This window comes from Hippichthys cyanospilos, chromosome 14, assembly GCF_059441005.1.
Source record: "Hippichthys cyanospilos isolate Australia breed blue-spotted pipefish chromosome 14, RoL_Hcya_1.0, whole genome shotgun sequence".
Classification (NCBI taxonomy): Eukaryota; Metazoa; Chordata; class Actinopteri; order Syngnathiformes; family Syngnathidae; genus Hippichthys; species Hippichthys cyanospilos.
The window spans coordinates 6,959,576-6,972,500 of NC_142382.1; the positions used below are offsets into that span (position 1 = coordinate 6,959,576).

The 12,925-nt window shown below is 39.3% G+C and overlaps 1 protein-coding gene and 1 long non-coding RNA gene across 2 annotated transcripts in view; one reads left to right on the top strand and one right to left on the bottom strand.

The window, feature by feature from the left end:
• The window catches only part of LOC148412717 (uncharacterized), a 50,451-nt gene that overhangs the window by 4,736 nt on the left and 32,790 nt on the right, over positions 1-12,925 (bottom strand). The window lies entirely within an intron of this gene.
• Positions 1,238-6,754, top strand: fhl5 (four and a half LIM domains 5). Its single transcript, XM_088432892.1, has 5 exons — positions 1,238-1,492; positions 3,056-3,230; positions 3,449-3,618; positions 4,702-4,888; positions 5,934-6,754. Exons 1-5 carry the CDS (start codon positions 1,331-1,333, stop codon positions 6,083-6,085), a joined length of 846 nt encoding a protein of 281 aa, XP_088289018.1. The 5' UTR covers positions 1,238-1,330; the 3' UTR covers positions 6,086-6,754.

Consider the following 12,925-nt stretch of genomic DNA (forward strand, 5'->3'; position numbering starts at 1 on the left):
TCACATTGAGACATATGGAAAATGAAGATCAGTCCACGACTGGAGCCTTTTCACTGTACAAATTTTGAAACTAGAATGAGCTGGTGGTAACCATCCATCAACACCTTGGATCGTTCTTCCACTGTCATCAACGGTAAGACAATTCAGTGTATTAGCAGAATGACTGTCTTACCAGAGACATTTTTTTTCAATACTTTGCCTTCTTTGAATCGTTGATTTTCAATTGAACTTCACTGGTTTAAGTGTGGGCTGCATTTGAAGGCACAGTTGACTGAGTGGTTCTACTAGGTTTAAATTGTCAAAGCCAACCAGTTTACAGACTCTGCTCTATTACTATATTTAAATACCTCTAAAATGTGTTTTGATTTTGAAGAGAAAAAAAAACAGCTTAAAACTTCTACTATGGTAGTATGCTATATTATAGTATATACTAAGTATACTGCGCATCTGTATAAGATGAGACGAATGACCATTCACTGTCACAGTTGTAGCTAAGAGCAATTTGCAGTGTCCAATATGCCATGCATGTTTTTGAAGGGGACCTACTCTGGCACAGGGAGAACATGCAAACTTCAATTAGGAGGACCTTAGGTGGAATCAAACCCATGACCTTCACATGTGAGTTGGAAGGGCTAACCAGTCTTCCACCGAGCCACCTTATGTTGATTCATGTTCCAATTGATTTGCTCTTGATTTGAAAAGAAACGCGTTTCTTGAAGTAAAGCACTAAATTACATTTGTGGATACCTGCAGAAATGAATGCCTCGCCTACGACCTGTAGTGCCTCCATGTTACCCCATTTGAGAACTGCTGCACTAGAAGTAGTAGACCTGGCCTCACTAGTAATACAAAAAAAGTTCGAGTAGTGAGAAAAGAGTGCACTACTACTTCACGGCTCTTTTAAGCTGGCTCTTCAAGGCTTATTATTATTTATTATTAATTCAGCTCACTTGTAGACCAACCGTCTTACCAACGGCGAGAAAAAATGTACTGGTATATGGACCTGAAGATGGATATCAAGGATCTGGAATAACTTCTCAACTCAAATGGCTTTCCAAACCTCCAGGCCTTCTTTTCTGGTCCACAGTTGAAAAGGCTTAGGGATGTGCTAGACATGGTCTCCCTTAAAAGGTACCAAATGATGCGGTGGCGCACATCCGCCCTCCCCCGGAGATTATGGCTAATAAGAGAGACAGTATTTATAGAAGACTCCCCCTGGCCCGGTGGATACCCCTTAATCCTCGCCTCACCCGTTTCTCCATTCCGCCTCGACCCGGAACGTCGCATCCTCATTCCCGCTAAGCGCCGCAAGTAACAATCAGTGACAACCATGTCCACCCACGAGCGCTTCGACTGCCATTACTGCAAAGAATCCCTGCTGGGGAAGAAGTACATCATGAAGGAGGACACACAGTACTGCACTAAATGCTACGAGAGCCTGTTTGCCAACTGCTGCAAGAGCTGCTCCAAGCCCATTGGCGCCAACTGCAAGGTAGGCGCTCGGCACCAAAATCCGGTGAACTTTCGTGATGTCCGTTTCGTCATGTTCTTCGTTTCGATGTGAGTTCAAATCTGTCTTTTCAGAAATCTTGACGAAAACTACTTTGTGAAAAAAAAGAGCGAATATGCTAGCTTCAAGTGTTTTTTTTGCCACTTCCAGAAGCTTCCAGGAGCTACAACTGGGAAACGAATCGTAAAGCACGCTAGGTTCATGTTTACATGTGACGGAAAACACAGTCTAACAAAATTAGCTTAGATTCCGTGGTTATTATTAACGTTTAAGCAACTGAAATAGGAAAACAAACGCCACATTCAACACAAGCAGAGATTAAAACGGTACTCACAGGCAAATATTGATTTTAAATATTGTTTCTATTTACTGGAACAGTCTTCTCTGTGTTGTATCAAAATCTCGAAATGTAGTAACTGTATGTAGTATTACGCCGCCCTCTGGTGGTCAAGTTAGGCACCAAGAAGGAAAAGCACAATGCCCACTGAGTTGATATAAAAGTTCATTAACTCATTAAGTTTGAAAAGCAAGAGTGGCTAACTGCCAAATAGTGTGACATTTTAAATTCATTTTCCAAGAGAGCAACAATGACATACCGCTTGCCAAATAGAGATCTCGGAGACATGACACTGCTATAGTCTTTAAACGGCATAATGCCCACCACTAGACATATACTAATCCCACTGTGACCTCATTTATGCTCACAAGTCATGTTGACATGAGCGTGGCTTTGGATCTTCACCAACCTAAATGAAAAATGACTTCTTGACAAATAATGAGAATACCCGTCAAAAGTTACCAAATAAAAGTCATGAGGAAAAGTGAGATTGAGCTATTATTATTGACCCAGATTAGACATTAGGATGCTGAAATTTCACCCAGATGGTTCAAATGCACTAGCACTTAGTTATCACACAACCAGGAGTGCGGCATCCCTTGAGTGAAATATCAACTGCCAGATCCTCTACGACTTCTATCACCAGAGTAATTAGGAATGGTGAAAGTGAAAACTGCTGCCAACTCGTGAGCGACTGCTCGACTATATGTCGGAGTGAACCCCTTGCAAATAATTAATTGTTAGAAAACACAAAGAAAATGCTACACTTGCCAAATAATCATACTGTATGATTCAATTTGCCATTAAAAGTAATTGCTAACACTAAAAAGGAGCGTCCACCTTCCAAAGAACGATAGACTGACGTCAAATGGGGAAAGTGATTCATCAAATAGCGAGACGCAGAACTCCCTGCCAGATAGTGGGTCCATTAAGATTTTGTATTATAATAGTATTTTGAGTGACGTAAACACGTTCTATAAATCACGGATAGGAACGGAGGGGCTGAATTATGAACTGCTAAATTGTGACACTGGTTTGCCGAACCTAAAACAGTGAACGCAAACTATTGCTTGCCAAATAGGGATCCTCTTTAGCCATAAAGAACTGCTGCAATCGCTCATGGTGAGGAGCTTGAACTTGTTCATAACAAAAAAAGACAAATGCAAATTATGATATACTCCTACTCAACTGTCCATTGGTGGCTATAGGACCTGTCCTACAAGGACAATCACTGGCACGAGGAATGCTTCAAGTGCGCCAAGTGCAAACGCTCCCTGGTGGAGAAGGCCTTCGCCGCCAAGGACGAGCTAATGCTGTGCACCGAGTGCTACGCCAACGACTACTCGTCCAAGTGCACCACCTGCAAGAAGACAGTCATGCCAGGTGAGCGCCACCCCAGCAGATTCCCGGTTCTGATTACATTGCGCTATGTTAGCATCCACCAGCAGCTTTACGCACAAAATATGGCCACCATTCGTACTGTATGTAACAGCAACGTAATACCGGAGAACTATTTGCTAAATCCTCGCCAAGACAAACATTAGCATTAGCTGGTTGCAGGCGTAACTATTTTCAGAGCTGCTCTGGTCGCCCCGTGTCAGGTTCCCGCAAAATGGAGTACAAGGGGAACAGCTGGCATGAGACGTGCTTCCTGTGCAGCCGCTGCCAGCAGCCCATTGGAACCAAATCCTTCATCCCCAAAGATGGCGGCTACTACTGCGTGGGCTGCTTCGAGAAGCAGTTTGCCTACCAGTGCTGCGCTTGCAAGAAGGTGAGCTCATCATAGTGCATGATATGCTAGTGCGATGACACTGCTTTCAACAACCGGTGGTGCTATGGTATTTCCTATAGCATTGCAGTATGTGCGATCCCGCTACTGTTTTTAATCCGAAGACAAATGTCTAATTGAAGTACATGAAAAGTTAACTTTTTTTTCAAAAGGATTTTTGTTGCAAAGCGATTTTACTCGATTTTGAGTTCAGTTCATTTTTATTGCTTTTTTCATGCATGTTTGCTCGTTTTTGTTTTTATTTGTCGCTACTGTTGCTACTATGTGTTGTTGCTTTCAATTATTTTTGTGAAACACTGTTATTTCATTTACGAAAATAGTTAAGCTGGTTAGTTTTTTTGTCTTTTTTTTTGTCAACTACAATAATTTTATTTCCTCAGCTACACAGCGTATATGACTGTTTCTCAATTATATTTTGAAAAGCACCACTTGGAAAGAGAAAATATTTTGCCACCCGCTTGCCACACCGTAAATAAGACTATCAACTATAAACAATGTTTTATACTTAAAATTGTATCTTTTGAACATTGAAAAAAAGGAAAAAGCAATATATTAAAAACTTTCAACAACAATTAAACACTTTTTTACAGCATTCACGCAGATGAAAGGTTTATCTAAGAAGAGAAAAAAAAAACCCAGGTGCATCAAAGTGGCTCTAAAAAAAGATGCCAATTCTTATTTTATCACAATTACACTTCACATGGTAAAACCAAATCCTTTTCTCTGTGGTCATCCACGCCCACCCTGGCATCGCCTCCCCCCCGCCCCAGGGGAGCCTGCCCCACTATTTGAGAAGGATTGGCGAGTGCTGTGGAAAAAAAAAGTATTACATTTCCCCTACCTCTTTAAACCAAGAGGGCCAACTAGATAAGTGCAAAGATATCACAAGTGCTTCATGAAGCTTCATTTGTCTGTCACATCAAGTGCTTCATGAAGCTTCATTTGTCTGTGATGCTTTCCATTCCAATTGATTATCATGACGATGAATGAATACGAGTAGTACAAATGTTTGTGAGGATTTGATACCATACTGGAATATAAACAAGGGTGCATGATGTTCACCAGGCCATCACTACGGGCGGCGTGACATACCAGGACAAGCCGTGGCACCGCGAGTGCTTCCTGTGCATCAGCTGCAAGAAGCAACTGTCGGGCCAGCGCTTCACCTCCAGGGAAAACTACCCGTACTGCCTGGAATGTTTCAGCGAGCTCTACGCTAAGAAGTGTGTGGGCTGCACCAAGCCCATCACCAGTGAGTGAACATTCATTTATTATCATAAATTCCCGTGTATAATATGCACCACTGTTATTACGGGTACGACCCCCAACATCACCATTAAAAGCATTGTTTCTTCTGCATTTCCACGCACATTCAGAATCAGAACAAGAGCAGCCTGTGCTGAGATATCCATTTTTGAAAGTGACTTGAAGATCACTATATTTTTATAAATCAGACAATTCTGCTTCGAAAGTTGGCTTTGAATGCACAAACTGGGGACGTGTTTAAAACCGCAGCCGTGTGTGAAACCACTGACAGTAGATTTAAACGAGTATGCTTACCATATTTTCTGTACTATACAGAGCACCGTATTAAGAGTCTCGGATTATGGGGTCTATTTTCATACTTAACCCATACATAGGGTGCACCATATTAAAAGGTATGCGATAAATGTACATAAGGTTCTCTGATTGGTTTATCGCTCCCAGCGTATGTATTGTGTGTTCATTTCCTTACATAATTGTGTCAGGGTGAAATTTTCGGACAGTCAGTCAAATGATAGCTAACCAAAAACATTTCCACAGATTTTGGGACTCAGAGCACACACAATGTGCGCCAGTGTGGGACACAATGTCAATTTTTAAGAAAATATAAGGCTTCTTGCACCTTACGAAAAATACGGTGTTAGGGTTTTTTTTAAGCCTTTTTTTAATATGGCCGTCGCAATGTTATTTTTAGTTTATGCTGCAGATCTCAGAGAAATGAACAACGGGCCACAGTTCGGACACTACGGTTTATATTAGGTCTTGTTCAATCACACATGGGAAAGTAGGCGGGTTTTACTAAACACATTTCATACACGAACGTATATTAATGTACGTACAGCGTTCGTCAGGGGGGAATTCGCTTATTTTTCCAGTCTCCATTATCCACGAAAAACAAGGGAACACTGTATGTTTATTAGCGTGGCTTATTTGAAATTTCACCAGGTGGGTAAAGAGGGAGGGGGTCGAGTGGTGGGTGTGTGCATAAAATCAACAAGTCCGGAATAACTCAAGCGTGGTGGCTTTTGGCACAGGTCTGGCCGGGGCCAAGTACATCTCGTTCGAGGAGCGCCAGTGGCACAGTGAGTGCTTCACGTGCGGGCAGTGCTCCGTGTCCCTGGTGGGCCGAGGCTTCCTCACCCAGCGTGACAACATCCTGTGCACCGACTGCGGACGCGAGAAGTGATAAGGTCCTCTGGATGCAGCCACGAGTTAATGATTACGAACGGAAGGCCGAGCAAAGATCAACGGTGTCTTTAAATGAATTATTTGCACATCAGTTTGAGGAGTTTGTCAGGTTTCACACTAGATTTTAGTTGCGCTGGCAAGTCAGTCTCTGTGGTTCCTTCTATCTACTTGTCTTATCTACCTTGTTTGTCCAACCCTGCTGTACTGATGATAATTTATATTGTACCAACACACCTTTTTTTTTTTTGCCCTACCCACTATTTTATGTCCAACACAATTACTTGTCTTATCTACCGACTGCCCTTCCTTCTGTAAAACCCTACTTACCCACTGTATCTTATCTTAATGTACCTTACCGACTTAATTGTCCTTTGTACCAACTCTACCCTACCTATGACATTTTTGTTGCATTTGCTTGCTTCAAAGCTGATAGCAGAAAAAAATGTATCTTTAAAAGTACTTGAAAGCATGCATCGCAACTTTTAATCGTACACCTTCACAATGCCCTTAAACGAAGTTGTGTATAAATGACACTGAATGGGAAGGCCGAAGTATTTGAATAAAAGAAAAGGGGTATGAATGGCGTTTGACGTCTCTCATCCTAATCTGTGTTTACTAAGGGTTTGAGTGTTTATTATTAATCCAATAAATTGGCTAAATATTGCAAGTTCCGGGTCAGTTTCATTGCTGCTATCACACGACTAATGACAGTGTATTAAACTTTTAATGGGCTGTCACTGTTTGTCCAGGATGACTTCACATCGTTTCTATTGACCCAGAACTTCATTCAGTTTCAGTTGACTCCCTATTTAGCAAATAGTGGCTCACTGCTGTATATTTATGTTAACCTATGTTTCAGTGGGTTATTTTATAACAGGTTTTGATTACATATAGCTCTATAAATTTTCCCAAAGTAAATCAAACGTTTTCTAAAGAATGATTTGGATTCAACACAGTAATAGTCAGTTTGATTTCTTGATGGACTAAAAAAGAGATTTTCAAAAAGGATATATATATATATATATATATATATATATATATATATATATATATATATATATATATATATATATATATATATACGTGGCATCATGTGATTTCCCACTCGTACTATATGTTCAATTCTGATTTTGTTTATAGTTAAAATTAGATTATATTAGATAAGATTAGATTCAACTTTATTGTTATTGCGCAAGTACAAGGTACAAGGCAACAAAATGCAGTTAGCATCTAACCAGAAGTGCTTAGCAGCGTATAATTACTTATGTACAATAGGAGATAACAGAATATAACAGTATAGTTGGAACAGATATGAACAGACTATAACCGGCTATGACTATGATACAGTATGAGTATAGTAGTGCAAATATAAACTAAATATATGACTATTGTCCGAAGGACATGGATGTGCAAAGTATAAATTATTAAATTATATAAGTGATTATGGTAGAGCTACTGATTAAAAAACAGTCGAAAAACCTCTTAATATTCTGCTCTTCTATGAAGAAAAAAGTGGTAATAGTTTAATTAAACTAAATTACGTTGATAAATAAACAGACAGTTTAGTCTAATTTTACGTGAGCTTGGTATAGAAAAAAAAAAAGCATTTGTCTTTTTATAATGTAAATTTCTGGTTTCCATTGTATTTTGTGAAAAAATGCACTTTATTACTGGTCATTAGCGTCATTAGTACTAATAAGCAGACATAAAGACAACATCTTGGCATCCTTTGAATGAAACCAACATTTTTCGCTTTAATCTGGAGCTGCGGTATGAAGAGAGCGGAACGCGTCCCGAAACCTAACCCGAACTTCGCTGCGGCAACAGGTCCGGACGCTGGTCCCGAGCGAGGCCTTGACGCCGCTCGAGCAAGTGCAGAGCTGCCGATTGTGTGACTCACACGAGGTGAAACGCAGTTCATAAAAGAGCACTATCTGGAGAAGGCATTTATTCATTGTGCAGTGTGGTCGGCGTGGGAACAAAGGCTCCCACTCACTGGCTCTTTTATCAAGGGATGTAACGAGAGAAAAGGACATGTCTTATTCATGAGTCACAGCTTGACCCACGTTTAAGCCGCTTTGGCTTTTATGCGCTCCCATGCGACATAGCACTGTGCATTGTTTCTGTTATTTAAATGGCAATTTTGTACACAGTGGTTAGCTGCATTACTAACCTTGCCTCGCACGTGACATTTATTGACTATATGTGCAACAGTTGAGTGCATAAACAGTACTTGGTCCCAACAGAGAAGGACACACAGGAAGGCCGGAGCCAGAATCAAACCCGTGACATCTGAAGTGTGAGGCGGACGTATTAACCACTCTCCATAAATAATAATGGTTATCAAATTAATTGCAGACAAAATATTAGCTTAAAGGGATAGTGTGTAAGATTTTGACCGTTTTTCATTGCAGCGGGAGGTGCATTCACCATTGTCCGTAGCTACAACAAACATGGCCGCCTCCGGAGAAGGGCCACCACCCATCTACTGCATTTTCCACACTATAAGGCGCACCTAAAAGCCTCCATTTTATTTTAAAAAGTGGATGGTGCGCCTTATAATCAGATGTGCCTTATATATGGATCAATATTGAGATTGGGATTCATAGATGGGGAATAAGTAAACTTTACCTGTTTCTTTTGTGTGCTTACTGTTGAACAAGGTTGGTCATTTTGACATTGAGTTGTAATGCTATTGAGATTTTAGAGTTATTTGAGTTATTATTGTTATTACTTTGACTATTACTATATTGTGATTGAAAAAGTTGTAAAATATGTCATTAATTGAGGGTGCGCCTTATAATCCAGTGTGCCTTATCTATGGAAAAAGTTTTAAATGTGTCATTAATTGAGGGTGCGCCTTATAGTGTGGAAAATACGGTAATATCATTTAATGATAACTAGACCTGTGATTAGATTTAACACATACTGTTAGTCATTGAGAACACATGAATTTGTTCTTGTTTTTGAAATTTACAATCATTTGTTCCTTTTTAATCAAAAAAACAGTCTATACCTTACACACTGTCCCTTTAAATATAGTAAAACAGTTAAAGAAGTATCACTTTAAAATATATACAGTAATCACTATGGCAGAATAAATTGACATGGCAGATAAAGGCTGTATTCTGATTTCATCTAATCTTATTTTTATGGGTGTAGTCTTTATGACCTGCAAAAACAGCAGTTTACAATATAACATCATTTTAAACTCATCTCTTGCTATACTTCGTATTTGCTTCTTATGAGCAGTTCTACCTGAAAAATCGGCTCGCCAAGCAGAGCAGATTGAGCGTCAGGTAGGCACGCCTCGCTGACACCTTCCAGTTGGCAAGGGACAGCAGCAGATGGCAAGATGCAACACGTCACGAAAGACTGTCAACATAACACGGCCGCGTTTGTTGAGCCATTCTGTTGATTTTCTGAAACCGCTGTTAAAATGAACTCTCTGGGCTCTACGTTGGTCATTTGGGTCCACGCTGTTTCTTCTTTTCTTTAATGATTTTAGTTGTTTCAAAGAAAATGTAATGAAACATGGCAAGGGTGGAGATTTTTGTCTGTTTTTTCGTCAACATTCTACGAGAGTTTAGAAATGAATTCATTTGATTAATTTTTAAAATATCTGATTTGAAAATGAGCCAAACAATCCTGGATGGGAGGATTACAAAATGTGTTTACAATAATTGCTAGCTACTTAAGCTAGTTGTGTAAAAGCTATGAATATCTTTTTTTTTTCTAGGTTTATTAGATTTATGTAAAATAACAGAATTCAAGTCAGAATTGAGGTTTAAACTTCTTTCACAGAATTATTTTTGTTTAAATCAAATCTTCCTAAATAAGGCTTTGCAAGGTTTATGATTTCAAGCAAAATTTATTCAAATCTTAATCCAAAAACCCTGAATAAACCACACATTTAAATGTGGACCATATCGTCCAGCAGGAATGTTACATGCTTTTATTCATTTATTTTTTGGGGTATGTTATTTTAAAAGAGACGTGATCAGATGATTCTACGAAAACAAAGAATAGTCAAATCGAATACAAATGAACAAATGCAATATTCAAAGTTAAAATCTGCATGGAGGACCAAGAGGCCGACCAATAGGAGAGCTGCAGCTGAGAATGGAATGGACTGCTTCTGTGAGTCTATATGAAAATAGGAGTGCTATTATCAGAGATTCTAGATGTTCCAATATTATCAGATAATAAGGGATGCAATAAAATGGAAATGTTTGGCTCAAACAGAAAATTGAAGATGGAAAAATCTTGGTGGAAAACTTAAACACCAAAAGAAAAGGAAAAACCTGCTCACATCACGTCGTGGGAGCCAATCAGCTTCAAGAAACGGACTGTAACGCGCGGCATCTTGCACACGTCTGGAAATGAGTGATGGAAATGAAATCTGCATACAACAGCTCTGAGTAATGTTCTTGATCAGTGTTTTGACACTTGTTTAAATGTTTGAAAGATGTATGTCACTTAAAAAAGACGTTTTTTCCTTATTTTGATCCATTGACATTACAACCACTAGAATAGAACATTTTTATTTGATTAGATATTGTACGCATGAGTGACTAAATGGACCATTTATTGTAATATCCATTTACAGACATTATGTTTTGCTTTTAATTCTTAGTTGGCCAAAAAATTGCTTCTTTTTTTTTTTTACATTTTCAGCTGAAACCTTTCGGTGGACAAGTTTCTTTTGACTGTAGTATCAGATCGGCAAGAGTTTCAAGGGTATCAAATAATTGTTCCTTTTTCTGAGTTTTAAAGGGGGCAAGTGGACTCAAATTCTGCCCAACGGATAGAATTTGGGTACCCCGCTTAAATCACATCACAGGATAACTGATATTAAAAAAATGAAAATTACAACAACAAAAAAAACACTAACAAGGCCTTTACTGATTTTGCTTGGAAAAGAAGAAAAAAAGAATTCCTCCGATTGGTCTTGTTTGTCTGCCTGTGTCTAGACAAGGATGACATTGACGGCGTTTGTATTTCCTGGCCTTCCTGGGAGACTTCCTGACTGCAGTCAGTGGCATGGCGCAGGGCCTGGTGTGTGGAACGGAGGTGGATGGCGCCCTCTTGAGGGTTAATATCAAATGGGAAGCCGTAAAGTGGTTTGTTTCTTCCAACGAGTGTAGTTTGGATGACTACTTGAACAGCGCAATAGGTAACAAGCGGAATGTCAGACAAAGTGCCTGAATTGCATCTGAGGCGTCTATATTTATTATTGAGGTGGTCATGTTATCTTTCTGACACGTAGTATATTCATTTGTATTCACTGAAGTGTCCATTTTTTCTCAGCAAGACAGTAGAGGTAATTGCATCCCACCCAAACACACGAGACATGATTGGAGAGGCTAGTATGTCCTCTACTGAGGACTGTGTAGTTTTTGTTCATTTCTTCTTCTATGGTTATCAGCACATATTTTATTTATACATATTTGATCTAAGATAAAGGTAAATGATATTCTTTCACTTCCTCTGAGTTTCATGTTTCGATTTTTTTGCACTCTTTTTCTCCGCCACCAAAGCCATTTGCAGATAGCGAGGTGAGGGAGGAGTACATCAGAAGACGGGCCTTCCAATTGGACAATTCAATTTAACAATTACTGTATTAGGGCTGCACCAAACAAAAGTGCTTTTGCCTCATGGTGTCTCACAAATACAGTTTACTTTATGCATCAAATATAACAAAAGCAAAAAAAAAACACAAAATTGAATCACAAAAATTGGAGAAGTTTACAAATTGGATGGACGGAGCTTTAACATCTATCCAAATTGATACGCTTTATGAAAGACGTTTTGGATCCAGAGCCGCGCGCTGGCTCTTGAGGAAGTACATCTGGCGCTGATCTTGTATCTCAGATTTCTAATTGACTTTCAGAACGATGAGGTAGGTGAGTGTAATCTAATGGTACGTCGCAGTTATTAAATGCTCAACTGACTGCAATGGCTGGAGGCGAACGAGAGGCGCCATCCTACTTCCTGGCCTACTTGTCACTCGCACTGCAGCAGTAACATACAGAAGTGGCAAACGACAAGGATGCCAAGGAAATTGACTGAATCTATCTGTTCCAATTTTTCATATATTTATAATAATTACATAGCGCCTCTGACAATGTGTTTTCAGAGTAATTTGACTGAAGACAAAACAAAACAGAGGGGAAAAATAGTATAGACGAATAAGCTACAACTATAACATAAGGTCCATAACCTACAGCATTTCAGTTTTATTTATTATCTGAGTCAGAAAGCTATTTTATTTTGAAAAACATTTTATTTTGAAAACTGGCTGGATTCTTTTGGATTTGTTTTGGTCACTTGAGTGCCAAAATGCTACTCAAAAGTAACTTAAATGAGTAGGAAACATGTCTTTGGGATGTGGAAAAGGCCCAGTCAAGACGCAGGTGAAGAGCCTACAACTTTGAAGAAAAAGAACGCTTTTAACAGATAATCTCGCATTAATGACTTTGAGCACTACTTTGTAGCTAAAAAGGAACCACAAAGTGACAAGGAATGAATTCTCTACGTTTTTGTACCGAACCAGTTAAGAAAATCATCTCATTTTTATACTCTAAATAAAAAATCATCTCACGGGGCAGATTAAACCCATTTGTGGGCCAGAACCGGCCCGTGGGCAGTATTTTTGATAACATGGGTGCAAATGTACTGTCCCATCAAAACTACTCAACCTGCAGCCATATTTTAAACCACGAGCTACAAAAGTGAGTAAACCCCTAGGTGAAAATGTACAAATTGGGGCTAGTTACCCATTTTGCCTCATAAGTGTTCTCAAAAGTTTGAATGGAGAGCAGCTGTGTTGAATTTG